The sequence below is a fragment of the Hyperolius riggenbachi genome, chromosome 2 (genome assembly GCF_040937935.1).
Source record: "Hyperolius riggenbachi isolate aHypRig1 chromosome 2, aHypRig1.pri, whole genome shotgun sequence".
Taxonomy (NCBI): Eukaryota; Metazoa; Chordata; class Amphibia; order Anura; family Hyperoliidae; genus Hyperolius; species Hyperolius riggenbachi.
The window spans coordinates 278,837,220-278,855,542 of NC_090647.1; the positions used below are offsets into that span (position 1 = coordinate 278,837,220).

Sequence of the window (18,323 nt, forward strand, 5' to 3'; positions counted from 1 at the left end):
TACCCGATTTTAATAGAACTAATAAAAGTGATGTTTTAGTGCGCTAGGGGCCTAACCCTGTTCAGGGAACACGTATCCTATAAAATATACATACCTGGGGCTCTCTCCAGCCCCCTCCAGACTTCTCGCTCCCACGCGGTCCTTCACGTTTGCCCACAACTGGACCTGCTAAGCCATCCAGTCGGCACAGTCTCTGTCCAGTCAAGTGTGCATGCACAGTTGGCCCCAGACCGGAGGACTTTCTGGGGCCAATTGCTAACAAATGAGGATGGCTTGGGAGCAATAAGCCTGGAGGAAACCGCAGGTATGTATAAATTATAGATTAGTCACCATCTCAGGTTTACTGAGATAAAAAAAAATAAAAAAAAAATCGAAACGTATTTTTCATTCGACTGAAAAATCTGATCGGATTTCCCGTTTTCTTCGATTTGTATCGATCCGGAACGCCAGATATTTTTCTTCAATCTTTCTAAAGATTCTATGGTGTGTGTTAGATTGCCAATTTATTAATATATTATTCTAATAAATTTATTAATATACACACCCTAGCAATTTTGTCAGAGTATCCAATCATTTTTATCATAATTGGGGAAAAAATTGAACATACGTGTGTGGTACATTGGTCATATTTTTGAAATGTTACAGTCAGAAAAATTGATTGCAATTCTTAAATTGAACAGATTTAAAAAAATTGTATGGTGTGTGGCCACCTTAACCTCCTTGGCGGTAATCCCGAGCTGAGCTCGGGGTATGCCGCCGGAGGTCGCCGCTCAGGCCCTGCTGGGCCGATTTTCATTCTGAAAAAAGCAGCACACGCAGCCGGCACTTTGCCAGCCGCGTGTGCTGCCCGATCGCCGCCGCTCCGCGGCGATCCGCCGCGTGCAGCGGCGAAAGAGGGTCCCCCCAGCCGCCCGAGCCCAGCGCAGCCGGAACAAACAGTTCCGGCCGGCGCTAGGGGCTGGATCGGGCGGCTCTGACGTCAGGACGTCGACTGACGTCCATGACGTCACTCCGCTCGTCGCCATGGCGACGAGGAAAGCGAAACAAGATAGGCCGCTCATTGCGGCCTATCTTGTTACTTTCGATTGCCGGAGGCGATAAAAAGTACGCTTCCGGAGCGCCCTCTAGTGGGCTTTCATGCAGCCAACTTTCAGTTGGCTGCATGAAATATTTTTTTTTTAATTTAAAAAAAACCCTCCCGCAGCCTCCCTGGCAAAATAAATAAACCGCCAGGGAGGTTAAGGCTACAGGTCATACAAGCCTTCTAAAGTATACCAAAATCAGCTTTTAATAAATACATATCCACATCAGACCCCCAAAGATACACAGATTGATCAAAATACTATCCCAACAACAATTAAAAACACCATATGCGGAGCATTAGCAACTGTACGTCTGTGTGGCTAAATAGCATGCACCTATAATAATGCTGTAAACTTATCCTGGCCAGGAAATATATCACAACAGCACTACATGCATCCGCGCTTGCTCACACCACACACACTTGTGCCATAAGTATTGCAACGTTGGGGGGCCCCCTGTTGATTAATGCATAAGCGTGGAATCATTAAAGCCAGGCTAGATTCAGTTCCATCAACTTAAAGTAACTTCTCATCTATTGCTGCACATGAAGAAGCAAGGAAGCAAAGCAAAGCGTGGAATCAGCAAAGCCAAGCCAGGTAAAGTTCCATCAGCTCTGTGCAACAGTACAACTGCTGCTGCATTAGGGAGGCAGTCATAAACGATCTCACCCGTTCAGTCGCATCACAGTTGGTTGACTCAAGCTCCTGGGCACAGAAGTGATGTCCGTTTCTGGACCTGCTCAGACGTGTGCTGGGGTCATGCGACAAGACCCCTCACTGCAGCGCACACCGGCAAGTAGGAGGACGCCAGCCCAGGAATCCATAGACAGCGTGTGTGAGGAAGAGCTGCGTCACACGCACCAGTTGTAGCTCCGCCCACCGATGCGTTTCACGCCCCCATTGGGCGTTTCATCAGGGTGTGTCCATAGCTGCTAACAGCCCTTCCTTTGTATCCGCCTTGTGCTGTCATATAGTGGAAAATTTGGCTGCAAGAAAGGCTACAGTAACATGTGGAATGTGTGCTTCCAGTATCTCACGACAATCTATGAGTATGTTTATTAGATATAAGCTTCCTAACTGCCCCACTAATGAATTCTGCTAAATGCTCTTGCTGTCTGAGGAGAAAGCTATCTGTATGGTGTTGCTATGCAATGTAAAGTATCCAGCCAAATCCCCTACTATGCCCGCCTCCTGAAGGAGTTGGTTATCTGAATGGTGAGTGACAGGGCGAAAGAAAGGTGGGCGGAGCCAAGGCGGATACAAAGGAAGGGCTGTTAGCAGCTATGGACACACCCTGATGAAACGCCCAATGGGGGCGTGAAACGCGTCGGTGGGCGGAGCTACAACTGGTGCGTGTGACGCAGCTCTTCCTCACACACGCTGTCTATGGATTCCTGGGCTGGCGTCCTCCTACTTGCCGGTGTGCGCTGCAGTGAGGGGTCTTGTCGCATGACCCCAGCACACGTCTGAGCAGGTCCAGAAACGGACATCACTTCTGTGCCCAGGAGCTTGAGTCAACCAACTGTGATGCGACTGAACGGGTGAGATCGTTTATGACTGCCTCCCTAATGCAGCAGCAGTTGTACTGTTGCACAGAGCTGATGGAACTTTACCTGGCTTGGCTTTGCTGATTCCACGCTTTGCTTTGCTTCGCTTCCTTGCTTCTTCATGTGCAGCAATAGATGAGAAGTTACTTTAAGTTGATGGAACTGAATCTAGCCTGGCTTTAATGATTCCACGCTTATGCATTAATCAACAGGGGGCCCCCCAACGTTGCAATACTTATGGCACAAGTGTGTGTGGTGTGAGCAAGCGCGGATGCATGTAGTGCTGTTGTGATATATTTCCTGGCCAGGATAAGTTTACAGCATTATTATAGGTGCATGCTATTTAGCCATACAGACGTACAGTTGCTAATGCTCCGCATATGGTGTTTTTAATTGTTGTTGGGATAGTATTTTGATCAATCTGTGTATCTTTGGGGGTCTGATGTGGATATGTATTTATTAAAAGCTGATTTTGGTATACTTTAGAAGGCTTGTATGACCTCAATACTTTGTCTTAATTATGTGCCTATACCTAGGGTTAAGCCTTCCCCCATATAGATGTGATTGGGGTTTAGGAACCATATGATGATCCACTATATAAGCTATGTTCGTACTTAGTGAGGTTAAGGCTACAGGTCTGATTGTCTGAAACTCAATTACTAATCTTAAGCCTCATGGGTATGTTAGGCTAACAAATATGGTCATCAGAAATGTTTTTAAGTTGAAAAACTGTCCAACGACATGAGAAGACTTCAACAACCACTCTCAGAAACAACAAATAATCTGTCTTCACTGATTGATTGAGGCAATGCATTCTGAGGGACAGTACAGTCGGTTTCTCCACAGTCTGTATAGTGTTGTAATAAACAGAGTTATCAATTGATCCCATTAGCTGAACTATGTAAGGTTTTAAATTCCGAGTTGATCATAAAATCTAACTTTTGAATCATATTTTTTTCCTTTTCCAATCGACCAAAAAATTGTTTCACAACGATTTGCACCACACCCTGAGCAGTTTTCTAAACAATTCAATCATAAAAATTGCGTGGAAAGATTGAATCTGAAGGAAAATTGTACCTATAGGCAACAACTTATCTAGCAGGTGTACTTCGATTAAAAGCATCTGTACAGTATGAAGTCTCACTGAATGTAGAGTTCCAAATCTCTGTGATTCATTCAAAGTTGAATTAAACTGTACTTCATGAGAGACAAGACTTTCCCACCTTCTATGTTATCACATCTCCAACCTTCATGCATGCATATCAGTGAACCGCTGTATGATACTGAACCTTTCTAAATATACAGTAGCAAAGTGCTTTATACATACAAAGACAACCCCATAACTCCTCTTCCAGCATCCACAGTACACATGCATAATAAGTGTTATTTAAAACAACTCGACTAACCTGATATATTGTCTTATTTCAAATAAATGTCAATTACACACGTAAAATGAGAACTCCCTGTAGATGAATAGGGAGACATAAAGACTGCCAAGAACCTAGTAATTCCTGCAGGGCCAGTAACTATAACACCTGGCAACATTATCCCTATCAATTTACCATCATGCTTGTTTTTGGCAAGCTTGTAATTTCCCTATTGCAACTAAAACCCAACATTGTGTCCCTGATAAGATTTTACCTCCGTATTATATGATTTAAACAGCCTACCAGAAATCTAAATGAAAGGTTTAGCAGTTCATGCTAATGTGCATATGTACGGTCAAAGTATGGAAGACTTTGAAAATTGCCCCAGCAATTATTTATCACAAAATTTCCTAAAGTCTTCTTTAGAACGGATTACAGAAAATATTGAACAAAATAAAAGGAGCCGATACAAGAACATACAAGAGTATACTTTTCAAAGGAGAATGAGAGAACCTCAGACACAAATATATGATTTGTGGCGATACCAACCAATTACATTTTGCTCATTTAAAATTTAAAGTGTAACTGTAGATATGTTGCAAACACACTGTTTCACTTACCTGGGGCTTCTGCAAGCCCCCAGCAGCCGTCCTGTCCTTCACGAGCCTCCGCTCTCCCGCCGCCAGCTACGTTCGGTTTCGCCGCCGGGCCACTGCGCGGCTCTAGCCACGCATATCCTTTCTTCACGTTCCCCTCTGCAATATTGCTACTGCAGAGGGGACCGCGGAGAAAAGATACGCTTGGCAGGGCTACGCTGGCCTTGACTAACAAGTCGAGGAACAGAGCAGCGGTGGGAGAACGGAGGCTTGTGGAGGACCATCGCGGGACAGGACGGCTACAGTTCTGCTTTAAAGAGACTGTAACAATTTTTTCAGCCTTAGTTCTTCTATCCTATGAGTTCCTATGCCTGTTCTAATGTGCTGGGGCTTACTTCAGCTCTTCCTAATTACACTGTCTCTGTAATAAATCAATGTATCTTTCCTCTGTCCTGTTTGTCGGGCTAAGGCTTTGATTGTGTGGAATGTGCAGGGCTGCTTGAGATTGGTAGAAGCGATACACACCCTCTGCAGGCCCCCTGCATACTCACACACTATGCTTAGCTGAGCCTATTAGAAGCTGGTTAGTTTGTTTGTAAACATTGCCTAAAACTGTTAATTACAAGCCAGGATTGCAGCAGAGAGTGGCAGAAACAGCACAGAGGGGCACAGGAGAAAATAAGGAATAGAATGGTATGCTTTTTAGTGTAAGAATATTAGAGTACAGATTCCCTTTAAGTGAAGCCTTTTATGGTGTGGAGGGGGGAGGGGCGGTATATTGTTTTCGCATGGATTAAGGCCTTTTTCCACTAGCAGCTATTAGGCAGTAAAAAGACTGTCAAACTCTCACAACTGCTTGATCACTGCTGCTTGGTAACTGCTCACGGAGCACGCAGTTCAGCTGCCTGGGGAGAAGGGTCCTTACATTAGGGATGATCAATGGGGTGCAAGTCATTTTAAGTTTATGCAGGATTACGCAAATCCATGCAGTTTGTAAATGGGTTAATCAAATGGAATTCAATTAGACCGTTTCAGGCTGCATGATCCTGCATCAATTCAAAAATTTGCATGTCGCTGTTTATTCCTGGTTACATTAGAAGTTAATTAAATAAGTTATCCAGTTAAAAAGCAGTCAAATACTACTGTGCAAATAAAGAAAAAAAAAATATTAGACATGGTGACAGTCACCCATTCTACAATTAAAAGAAAATAACAGCACAGTACAAAATACTTAAAGTGTAACTGTCGGGAATAAAATCAAAAATCAATTACTTTTATCTGGCAATTGAAAAGTTAAAAAAAAAACACCTCTTCCCCATAAAACATCATTTACCAGTCTCAATGTCTCTTATTTGGTACATCTGCCGCACAAAGGAAGTGGCAGGGCATGCTGGGTTGTCCTTTTTTGCTTGTCTACTTTACCCTTTAGATTTAACGAACGCAGCCTGATTTGCTGAAGCCTCTTTCCCTCCTGTTCTCCCCTCCCACACCTCTGGCCCTCTCTGGCCAATATTTCTCATGATGAGACAATGCACTTTCTATTACAGAGCTGGGTGGGAGTGCCTGAAGACTGGGAGGAGGGCAGGCAATCCATACACAATCAGGCATAGGAGACTAAGGGAGGAAATGACATCAGAATTGGATTCAAAATAGACAGTTAAGATGGAGAATCCTAAGAAGGATTTTCTCTTTTTTCACTATAGAAAAAAATTCAGTAAAATCAAAAACGTGGACAGTGCAATCCAAAGGTTTGTTTTAAGGAACCACTCCAACGAAAAAAGTAAGCGGTTAAAATCTGACAGGTTTTGGACTAGTCCCATCTCCTCATGGGGGATTCTCAGGGTTTTCTTTGAATTCAAAAGCATTTCCTGACCAGCAGTCCAAAACAGCAGTAGACTAGTCCAAAACTTGACTGTTCTGTCAGATTTTAACTGCTTACTTTATTCGCTGGAGTAGTCCTTTAAGTGCAGGGGGTGGTGGTAAAAGTAAGATCCATCCCTCAGTAGAGGGAATACACTAGAGGGTACAGGGGCTTATATAAGCTTCATCAAACCACCTCTACTAATGCTCGCTGGGACTCTTCTTCAAAGCCACACTGTGCAGGTGCAAGTATTACACACAGTAACACAAAGTCACCCATGCATGGAGAAAAATGCTGTGCACGAGTGGCTCCATGATGCTAGGCAAGCCATACTTTGGTAGCGTGGAGACGCTCATACACAAGCAGGAGCACGGCTGCAAATACACATTTGATAAACTCTTTCAAGTATGTTCAGAGGGCACAGCACTGGATCGGTGCACAAAAGGAGGGAAGGCAACTATCCAGAGGCTTCTCTCTACTGATGTAAAGCCCAATCTACACGATACAATTCTGTGTGCGATTCAATTACAATTCTATTTACGATCTGATTAAATCCGACATGTCCGATTCAATTCGATTTGCCATTGTTTTGCAATAGCAAATCAAATTCAATCGAATCCCGATCGGACATGTCGGATTTAATCGGATCGTAAATAGAATCGTAATCGAATCGCACAAAGAATCGTATCATGCAGATTTGGCTTAAGAATCTAACAGCTCAATCCAATTCACTTTTTCTCCTAGATTGTATTTTCACATCTATCAAAATGCAGTTTAAGCCACCTGCAAGCAAGAAAATACTCAGAATAATTTTGACTACACTTTTTCAACTGCAAAATGTTGAAAAGTTATTTTAAGAAGATGCAGTATCGCCTAGGAGAAAAGGTGAATTGGATCAGGACCTAAATTTTGATTTTGTTTTTTTCATTACAGGTACCCTTTTTAAAGGCTCATCTATGTTTTTGTAAAGGACAAGTGCAGTGCAGAAATTAAAGCATTCTTAGAGGACCGCTATTAACATCTTACATTGAGCATACCAAAATCGCTGTATGATGCGGTTCAAGAGCACGCTGTGGAAAATAAGCACCAATTCTAATGTGCAAACAACACATATTCCCCGAGCACAGAGAGAGTTTACATGCACAGAGAACCACACAGGTGTAAATTGACCTTCAACCCTTTTGATCACCTATTACAGAACACACGATAAATGACATACCTGAGAGCAAAACAACAGTGATATTAAGAGAGTAGATTGGACTTCATAGCAGCAGCGGGAGATGCATGCATGCAAAGTTATAAGGGCTGGTTCAGACGGACGTTTGCAGAGCGTTTACAGCCAGCGTTCAGGGCTTGGTGTTAAACGCTCCCATTCAAGTGAATGGGAGAGTTTGTACCAAGCTTTCAAGCACGTTTACACAAACGCGGCGTTTGGGTCCCGATTTTCTCTGGCGTTCAAGGAGCCCCTGGAAGCTACATGTAGCTTCCAGGGGAGGTTAACCGCGACGGCTAATGTCCCCCTAGGGGAAGAAAAAACGCGACCGCATCCAAACGCACATGAACGCTGCTGAACGCGACGCCAGCAAACGCAACGCCTCCAAACGTCCGTCTGAACCAGCCCTTACACACAAACACACACTTCTGATGTACCCTGCACTGTCCTACTTACAGCATCCTAAGTTCAGATGCCTTTGATATAAATAAAAACATCTGTTATTTACCGTGGTTTACATTTGCACTAGCCTTGAACTGACAACACTACATTTTGGTAAGAGATGGCAGTTTCTACAAATTGCCTTTAAACCAATCTTCGATCAACACACTTAAAAACAGCTGAAAAAGCAACTCACCTTTTATTAACTGGTTTCTCATCCTTTTCATAAGGCTTCACAAACCATTTCCCAATCCGCACAAAGTTACGATTCATTAAGCACCTCTCCAGCAAGTTGTGGATAGCCTTGAATAGCAAAGTACGGCAGTCATAGGAAAGGCCATTTTCCCAAATTCCGTCTTCCTCCACTGTTCAGAAGAGAGAAAAAAAAATTACTTGTGTATTTAAGACTATAAAAGTTTTCACTCTTAAATACAGTTACTGTAGAATGCCATATTTTCTAGTAAAAAAAAAAAAAAAAAAAAAACAGTGCTCTGACCAACACAGGACACAATCCAAACACTGATGGCATAGTCTGTAGATTTAGTTGGATGTGATAGGAAAATAGATGCCTGGCAGATAAAACCGAAGACAACAAATCTAGAAAATTGATGTATACTGTCAGCTTAAAGAGGACCTGAACGCAGACTTTCCTCTTCATTTTAAAAGCTAACCAACAGCAATAATTGTTACAGCGGATACAAATCCTGGAATAAATCTGCAGTGTTTACTTCTTGCTTTCATGTAAGCAGGCATATTGTTAACATCCTGTGCTTACCAATTAGCTCTCTACTCTCCACTGATACAGCTGAGGGATCAAATTACAAATTGTGCTTAGTCACAGATGAAGGAGAATTAGACAGGCTAAACTCTCTAAATACGTACAAGGTATATTCTATAGGTTTTCCTTCTGTCCTGTGCAAGAGTTCAGGTCCACTTTAAAAACCTACTATATGGAAGCTTACAGACATACTGAAAAAGTCAGGCACTAAACTATGCTTCCACAAGAACAAACACGTGTCGGACTTACAGTCTGCCGTTAATCATAAGGTGCATACACACGTACAACTTTATGCCTGATTGCCTTTTGAACGACTTGTCAGGCAAACAACATGTAGTTTAAACGTCACATACACAGGTCCAACAAAGCGGCTGACAAACTAATTTACATGTCGTCTGACAGACTGGACATTCAGCCATAAAAGACGTGCGTCTTCATGTTGATAGAGTTCCTGGCACCCTGCACCTCTACGCGCATTTGCCGTCATATTAGTTAGCCAAACGACCGCTGGTCATTTGTACACGTACAGACCTGACAGTCGTTTGAACGACAGTTGGTCCAACTGCTCAGCCAAGCGGATTGGGCAAAAACAGCAGTTATCAGTAGCTCGACTACACGTACACACATCCAACTTTTTCGAACTACAAGTTGTACGACAAGCTGGTCGGAAAAGTTTGACATGAGTACGCTCCTATAGGCTTACATACAAACTTGTTGGTACCTTAGGCCCTGTTCACACTTTGTTTGCATTTAAACATCAAATGTATTTCATTGGCTGTGCGCGTTACCCGCTTCTTCTTCACCCCAGTTTGTGATTTTTCTGCATTTTATATTGCACCACTGTATTGCTTTTTCCATGTGCAATGTGTTAATAATGCAAGTCAATGGAAATGCAGAAACATCTTAGTTTTGTGCATAGGGGAAAAAAAAATAAAAATGCAAAAAAACAAAACAAAAACCACACATCTGTTTTTAAAGTTACATACATTCTCATTCACATTAATGGTATGCATGCGAAAATTGCAAGCTGGAAGACAGCATGTAAACATGAACTGTAAAATCCTAAAGCCAAAGGACAATACACAAAAAAAAAAATAAAAATTGAAAATTTGCAACATGCAGATTCGGATGTGCAGAAAAACACACATGTGGAATTTGCATATAGAAGACACGGTTCGCGCCCACATTTTGCAATTTCGCAAAGTGCACGCTGGATTACTTACGCTGTGGCAACGGTGAGTTTTTTTTTTGTCTATCGCAATTGTGTTGCATGCAAGATTTCCCCAACGACTGTTGCAATTCTCATTCATTTTGAATGAGAATCTTAACTGCCGAGTGTTAACACTGCCTTAAAGAGACACTGAAGCGAAAAAAAATGATATTATGATTTATATGTGTAGCACAGCTAAGAAATAAAACATTAAGATCAGATACATCAGTGTAATTTTTTCCAGTACAGGAACAGTTGAGAAACTCCAGTTGTTATCTCTATGCAAACAAGCCATTAAGCTCTCCGACTAAGTTAGTTGTGGAGAGGGCTGTTATCTGACTTATTATCTCAACTGTTCCTGGACTATTTACTTTTCCTCTGCTAGAGGAGAGGTCATTACTTCATAGACTGCTCTGAAATACTCATTTTGAATGCTGAGTGTTGTGTAATCTGCACATATTATAGAATGATGCAATGTTAGAAAAAAAACTATATACCTGAAAATAAAAGTATGAGAATATTTTCTTTGCTGCTAATCTTCTAGTAATTATTCATAGTACACAACCAATTCACTATATCATATTTTTTTTTTTCACTTCAGTGTCTCTTTAAGGCTGTAGCCCACTAGCACCACTTTTGCAGTGCTTACGGATCACCAGCAAAGCACTGCTTCAATGCAACCCTATAGGGCAAGATGTACAGTAGCATTGTGGTCGCAGAGCAATCGCAAAAGCTCTGTATAACGCATTTTTGCGATTGCCCCGAAGCAATAGATCGCTCCAGGAACTGCAGACCAAAATACTTCCGTGATTCAGAAATCGCAAGTGATTTCCGTATTGCTACCGCAGGCTATAGTAAGCACCTGGCCTAACAGTTGACTGAAAAAGTTTTCTATAGGTCGTGAAAAATGAGCAAATGAAAATCATGTGTCCCATATATGACCTGCATAAGTGGTCACCAATATGTCATTGAGTAAAAGCTCACCTGGCCAATTTGTTGCCCAAAACAAGCTTTACAGTTAATTTCAAGCGACAGGGCTGTAAAGACAAACTAGAGGTCTTCTGTAATACGTTGTTAGATCAGTAAGGGTACTTATCAATTTTCCCCAAATAACATTCCTGCAAAATGACTAATCTATCGACTATCAATTTATTTTGACCACAGCTAAATGAAAAGTGTCAATCGGAAAGGATGGAAGATCTAGGTCAATTGGGACTGGGACAGGAGCAATGGTAGATCAACAACCCATGTTGCACTGCATTGAATAGTGTAATGCTGCCAATTTTCAATAGATTCACCCCAGGAATGTATTGAACATTTATGTGCAGTGTGAGGTAGAAATTAATTTCTTTAAAGGGAAGGTCCGAGGTGAAAAACAAACAAAAATCTACTTACCTTGGGCTTCCTCCAGCCCCTTGCAGCCGTCCTGTGCCCTCACCACAGCTCCGCTTCTTGCCGGTGGCCCACGGGCCCCTCCGGTGCAAGATGCCTACTGCGCCTGTACGAGCGGCTCTCGGAATTGCCCTGACGTCATCCAGAGTGTACTGTGCAGGCGCAGTAGTTCTGCGCAGTACAGTCCAGATGATGTCAGTGCGACTCCGTGAGCCGCACACTGAAATGCAGTAGATGCCGACCTGGCAAGGTCAGCATCTGCACTGGAGGGGACCAGGAGCCTCTGGAGCTGCTGTGAGGGTACAGAACAGCTGCCAGGAAACCAGAGGTAAGTAGATTTTCGTTTTTTAATCACCTCAGACCTTCCCATTAAGAGAGAAAATCAATCATTTTGCCACATCAGGTGACAATCAATAACTGTATGGGAACCTTTAAGCTAAATGCTCCCCAACCGGAGGAGGAAGATGGATCTAGCGGTGTCCCCCTGACGAGAATTCCACGATCCAGCTTCCAGCCGGCGTGTACATACGACCTCACACGACAGACGCGAACAAGAAGTAAAGCGATCGTGGTTCTTTGCGCAGATTCATTGGAGAGCTTAGAGATGAGATCCACCGTCAGTCATTATTGCTGCACGTCGCTAATCATCATTTAACCACTTAACGACCGCCTAACGCCGATAGGCGTCGGCGGGTCGTTAGTGGTATAGCATGGAAACATGCCAGTTCACGGAGTGCGTCTCAGTGAACAGCCAGAGAGCCGCCGATTGCGGCTCGCCGGCGAAATGTAAACACGCGGGGGAAAAATCCCCGCTGTTTACATCATACGGCGCTGCTGCGCAGCAGCGCCGTGACGTAGATCGGCGATCTCCGGCCTCTGATTGGCCGGGGATCGCCGGCATATGATAAGCCGCATCTACACACGTAGAAGCGGCCGCGATGCTCCTCATCAATCGAGCCTAAGATCCAACAGGACGGATCTTGCTTCCGCCGATTCCCTGCTCGATCCCCGCGAGGGGACAATGGCAGGGAATCGAGCTGAAGATAAGCGGCGCCGGCGGGGACGAGGGGGGAATCGTATGCTGCGCGGGCACGCGGAAGAGGCGATCCGGCGGCTAATCGAGCCGCCGGATCGCAGCCTCATCTACGCGTGTAGATGAGGCTATAGGCTGAAGCCTATCATATCAGGCGCAGGACGGATATCTGTCCTGCGCCGCTCCAATGCCAAGGGAGAGGTAGGGAAAGCCAGGGAGGGCGGAAAGCGATGCGGAGGGGGGCTTTGAAGAGCCCTCCCCGGAAAGCCCGGGTAGCCGGCGGCGATCAGACCCCCTCAGCAGGACATCCCCCTAGTGGGGAAAAGGGGAGGGGGGAGTCTGATCGCCAAGGCTCACTGCTGATCGGTGCTGCGGGCTGGAGAGCCCACGCAGCACCGATCACTGAAAAAAGCCCTGGTCCTTAAGTGGTTAAGTGATCACGCCTGTACCCACCTAGTGAGCTTGTCGCAAAAAAAAAACAAAAAAAAACGCATAGCCTTTTGTCTGCCCATTTAAGTGAAACAGTAAAGGTGCCCATACACCTAACGATTTTCCCACCGAAATACGGCCGTTTCGATCAGTGATCGAAACGGCCGTGAAATCGCCGCGCACACCGCTGATAGAACGATGGATTTCTGTCCGAAATCCACCGTTCCAGTCGACTCATCCGTGCAGAAGATTTTTCTCGGTCGCCGGCGGGCCGGGAGTGCGTCGATAGCGGCGTTTGAATGCCCGACGACCGACACAATACAGCGGGTATAATCACCTGCTCTGCCGGCGCGAGTCCCCTGGTCCACCGCTGTCTTCTCCGCCTGGTCCCGGCATCTTCTCCGCATCAGCTTCCGCATCCCGGCATCCGGCATAACTTCCTGTGTCACTGCAGTGACAGTTGAAGTACAAATAGAGGGCGCTCTATTTGAACTTCCGCTGTCACTGGAGTGACAGAAAGTTATACGCGAATGCCAGCCGGGAGCCGATGCGGAGAAGATGCCGGGACAAGGTGGAGAAGTCAGCGGTGGACCAGGGGACTCGTGCTGGCGGAGCAGGTAATGTATGCGTGGGGGGGGGGGGGGGCGGGGGGAACTCCTCATATTATGAATGGGTTTCAGGCTGAAACTGATCACAATCTGTTTGCAGTAAAGGTGGCCATACGATCACTCTCTGATCAGATTCGATCAGAGAGAGATTTATCTTTTGGTCGAATCTGATTAGAAATCAACCAGTGTATGGCCACCTTAAGTCAGATACATACCTAGGTAGAGATAAGCCTCTGGGATCCTGCAGAGGCTTCCCACGTCCTCCCAGCCCCCACTACTGTCGAGCTCACCCCTGAAAGAAATCTAAAAAGAGGTTGTCCGATTTCTGACCGCGACCATGCCCCTCCTTATGCACAAGCGAACCACTCGTGTTACTGCCCAGGCTCGGCTGTATTTGCACGGGTGCAAGAGGCTGCTCTCTTGCCTGAAGAGGAACACATTCATGATCTTCAGGAAGCGGGCCGCAGTAGAAGCGAGGAGGACACTGGAATCCCTCTACTTAGGCAAGTATCTTTTTTTGGACAAGGTTCACTTTAAAGAGGAGCTGTCAGCCATATTATCTCAGGGAAAAAAAAAAAAAAAAAACACACACACGTAGATAAATACTTGCTCTACTTGCATAACATATGTATTATTGCACTGTCTACGTTTTGATTTTAGTGATTTTTCTACAGGAAAAAAAAATCCTTCTTAGCATTTCCCATTTTAAGGCGGATCCGAGATAAAAAAAATAACTATAACAAGTAACTTGTCTATATATCTTATCTAAAGTTTAGATAGTTTACACAGCATATATAGCTGCAAACAGCTTAGAAAGTTTATACTTATTTATTGCTGTGATATGAGGCCAGCCATGTTCTGTTCGTCACACTACACTGAGGCAAGCTGAAAGCATCTCCAGCCCTCAGCCTGTGGAAAATTTCACTCTCTGGCTAGTAACCTCCTCCTCCTCCTGCCCAGACTGAGCTCCCATAAGCCCTTGCTACCTGGGACTGAGTGCCAAGGCTCTTTGAAAAGCTGCAAGCGAGGCTTGTTTAGTTAGTAGGGAATTTGAGTATTAAAACAAAAACAAAAAATATTTGGCTTGAGGAATACCCTATAAACTGTATGAAAGGAACACAATTGCGCAATGAGTAAAAGTTTATCTCTGATCCACTTTAACTGCGGCTATTCTGAAGCCAATCCTGATGTAATTTCCCCCCTTACTCTCTTCTGCCTGATTGTGTAAGCATTGCCCGCCCTCCACTATAGAAAGTGCATTGTCTCAGCATGAGAAATATTGGCCAATCAGAGAGGAGCAGATGCGTGGGAGAGCAAAAACATGAGGGTAAGAGGCTTCAGCCAATCAGGCTGCATTAGTTAAGACTGAGGGGAAAGTAGAGAAGCAAAAACAACCCAACATGCCCTGCAACGTCCTTTGTGTGTACTAAATTTTGTGTGTACCAAATAAGAGTCGGTAAACTGGGGAATGATCATTTATCAACAAGAAAAGTAATAGTTGCCTGGTTAGCATCCTTATTACTTGTTTACCAGATAAAAATAAATAGATTTTTGTTTGTTTAGCCAAACTGTTACACTTTAAAAAGAGAGACTGAAGCATTTTAAAATACCTGTTTTTATTCAGCAGGCCACTTAAGCATCATAATCCAATCTGATTTGCCGCAACAGCACGGCAGAACGAGGTCTTTAACCCACCGAAATCCCGGGGCAAAAATCCGCAACTTTCCAGGTCGTGGATTTTGCTGCCCGGGGAGGCAGAGCTTTGCGTTGCAGCTCTGCCTCCAGTCCAATAAATCTCCTCTGATTCACTGAAGCAAAGGAAGACCTACTGCACAAAGCTCTGCCTCTACCTGGAAGAAATTTGCCTAGGGGATTAAAGGGAAGGTTCAGGGAGTCTGGAAAAAAAAAAATCCATATCCACTTACCTGGGGCTTCCTCCAGCCCGTGGCAGGCAGGAGGTGCCCTCGCCGCCGCTCCGCAGGCTCCCGGTGGCCGACCCGACCTGGCCGGCTGCCAGGTCGGGCTCTTCTGCGCTCCAACGACGGGCTCTTTTGAGTCCCACGCGGGCGCGCTGACGTCATCGGACGTCCTCCAGGCTGTACTGCGCAGGCGCAGAACGCCTACGCAGTACAGCTCGGAGGAAGTCCGATGAAGTCAGCGCACCCCCGTGAGGCGCAGAAGAGCCTGACCTGGCAGCCGGGCCTGGCCAGGTTGGCCACCGGAGACGACCGACAGCCTCTGGAGCGTAAGTGGATATGGATTTTTTTTTTTCACACTCCCTGAACCTTCCCTTTAAGACCTTGTTCTGTCGCGCTGTTGTGGAGAATCAGTTTGGATTAGAATGCTGAAGCAGCCTGCTGAATAAAAACAGGTATTTAAAATTGTTTCAGACTCTCTTAAAATAGGTATATGTAGTCAACTCTTCTATTTGGCATCATAGGGTCATCACAGCATTCAAGTGACCTGATACTTCTGACACAACAGTAGGAAATTTTGAGAAATAAAATGCCCCTAGGAAGAGGCCAGCAGAGGAAAAATAAACCCCAGAACAGGCGGGATAGCGAAAGCAGTACACACAAATAAAAAAACAACTAAGCAAACTTCCAAAGAGATACTCCGTGAACTCCAAATGAACAGCACACATGCAGCTGAACATGTAAGGGGGCTTTGGTTGTGTTTTTGGGGCTGCTCTGCTGCTTTTCACCCAGGATTGCAGGGGACAATGTAAACTCAAGGACTATAAACACATTATGAAGAAAAAGAAGGAAAAAATAAATAAACAAACACCCTTAGGGCTCTTTCACATTAGGGCAGATTTTCTGCGTTTCAACGCAAAGGGTAAAGTTTGCGTTACCCAAGGTGAAATGAAAGTCCATAGACTTTCATTTTAGCTTTCACATATAACGCAGCCTTTTTGTGCGTTGCGTTACACTGCACCCAGGCGCAGTTTTTCGGCCGACGCTAGCTTTATGCGTTACAATGTTAGTCAATGTAAAACGCACACTATGTGCGTTTTTAATCCGTTAACGCAGGCAATCAGTCCCAGAATGCAACAGAGGAACAATGTAGAAAGTTGAAAACTAAAAGAAAAAAAAAAATTACCTGCGTTTTTCTATGTGCAGTAACGCATTGAAAACGGATTGAAAACGCACACTCACTGCAGTGCAATGCATATCAAAACGCATACAACAAAACGTATGGTTTGAGCGTTCTCCAACGCAAGCTCTGATGTGAAAGAGCCCTTACTGACCAGTCTTCCGGTTAGTCCAGTCTTCCGGTAGTAAAAATGTATGCAAAAAACCCCCAAAGACTTCGTCTTTTTGTGTTTGCAAAGGAACATTGTACAGGCTGGAAAAGTAAGATGACTCACAAAGTTTCCATGCACTATGGATGAGCCGCAACCTGGAAAATTTCCATGAGCCAAGTTGCTAGGGCTCATAAAAAAACATTTACAGCTCACTTCTAACATCTTAGCTTTTATTGTACTGTATTACAATAATTGTGAATGTAGTTGGCTCCTAAAAATTTCCTGTTGGCTTCTGGGCTGGGCAGACTGGCCATATGATTTTGTCCACCTCTAAATAAGCATATAAATGAACCCAACACTGAAATCTTCACTGACCCAAGAACCTGGCCTGGCAAATGAAAGCCACTAGCTACCAATACATAAATGTACATGCTGGATAACTCAGCAGTTAGCAGCTGGTTTGCTGGCAGATCTTTAATTTCCTGGAGCAGTGGAATTTGGAACATTAGGACGACTCTCCACTAGAGAGGATTAATGACATGCTAATAATTGTAGCTTGTACGGAAATTTAATGCAAAACATAAGGAGCTTGAAACTGGGCCAATCAAATGCACTTCCTACGGATTTAGAATGGCCCAATTCCAAGTAGTGTACCATTTGCATTAAACTTGTACGCAAGCCAGAATGCTTAGCATCTTATTGACCATATGTACTCCCTCATTCATCCCTACCATATGCCATTGCCAGTATGAGCTAAGATATGCTGAAAAATAAGTATCTATACATAAGTACACCCATCACAACAAAGAAAAAGTGGGCTGCACCATTAACTTAAAAAGTGAACCTAAAGCCACACAAGAATGGTCCAGGACCCGCCGGCGAACATTTCCGGTGTTCGCTGGCGGGTTCTGGACCATCGGAGCGGGGCTGCGAGGGCACCGATCGGCTGCAGGGGGCTGAGGGAAGCCCCAGGTGAGTTCATCTCTTTTTTTGCGTGGCTTTAGGTTCACTTTAAAGCCCCGTCTACACGGGGAGAGATTGTGGCGATCCGGCGGCTCGATTAGCTGCCGGATCGCCTCTTCCGCGTGCCCTCCGCGTCCCCGCTCGGCGCGCGTGCATCAATACCCGCTCGATTCCCGCTCGTCCCCACGCCCCTTATCTGCCGCTCGATTCCCTGCCATTGTCCCCTCGCGGGGAGCGAGCAGGGAATCGGCGGTGCTAAGATCCGTCCTGTCGGATCTTATCAATCGGATAAGGAGCATCGCGGCCGCATCTACGTGTGTAGATGCGGCTTAAGGCGTGCTGATTCAGAGCTGTGCAAGCAGGAGCCTAGTGCACCTCAAATCACTAAGAAACCAATGCCCATTACTCTCAATGGCTGTGACACTGGCAGCCCGAATCTCCAGTCTATCACCAACTCTCACTAATGTGGCAATTTCATCATTAGAGACAGCCACACACCAAAAAAAAAACAAAAAAAAAAAACAAAAAAACAAAACAAAAAAAAAAACCTCAAATT

At 44.7% G+C, this 18,323-nt stretch overlaps 1 protein-coding gene across 1 annotated transcript in view; it reads right to left on the reverse strand.

Moving 5' to 3' along the window:
- Positions 1-18,323, reverse strand: part of MED13 (mediator complex subunit 13) — a 191,143-nt gene that overhangs the window by 122,762 nt on the left and 50,058 nt on the right. Inside the window, exon 3 of the mRNA XM_068268750.1 lies at positions 8,304-8,472. Coding sequence (XP_068124851.1) covers positions 8,304-8,472 — 169 coding nt within the window. The remainder of the gene's footprint in view (positions 1-8,303; positions 8,473-18,323) is intronic.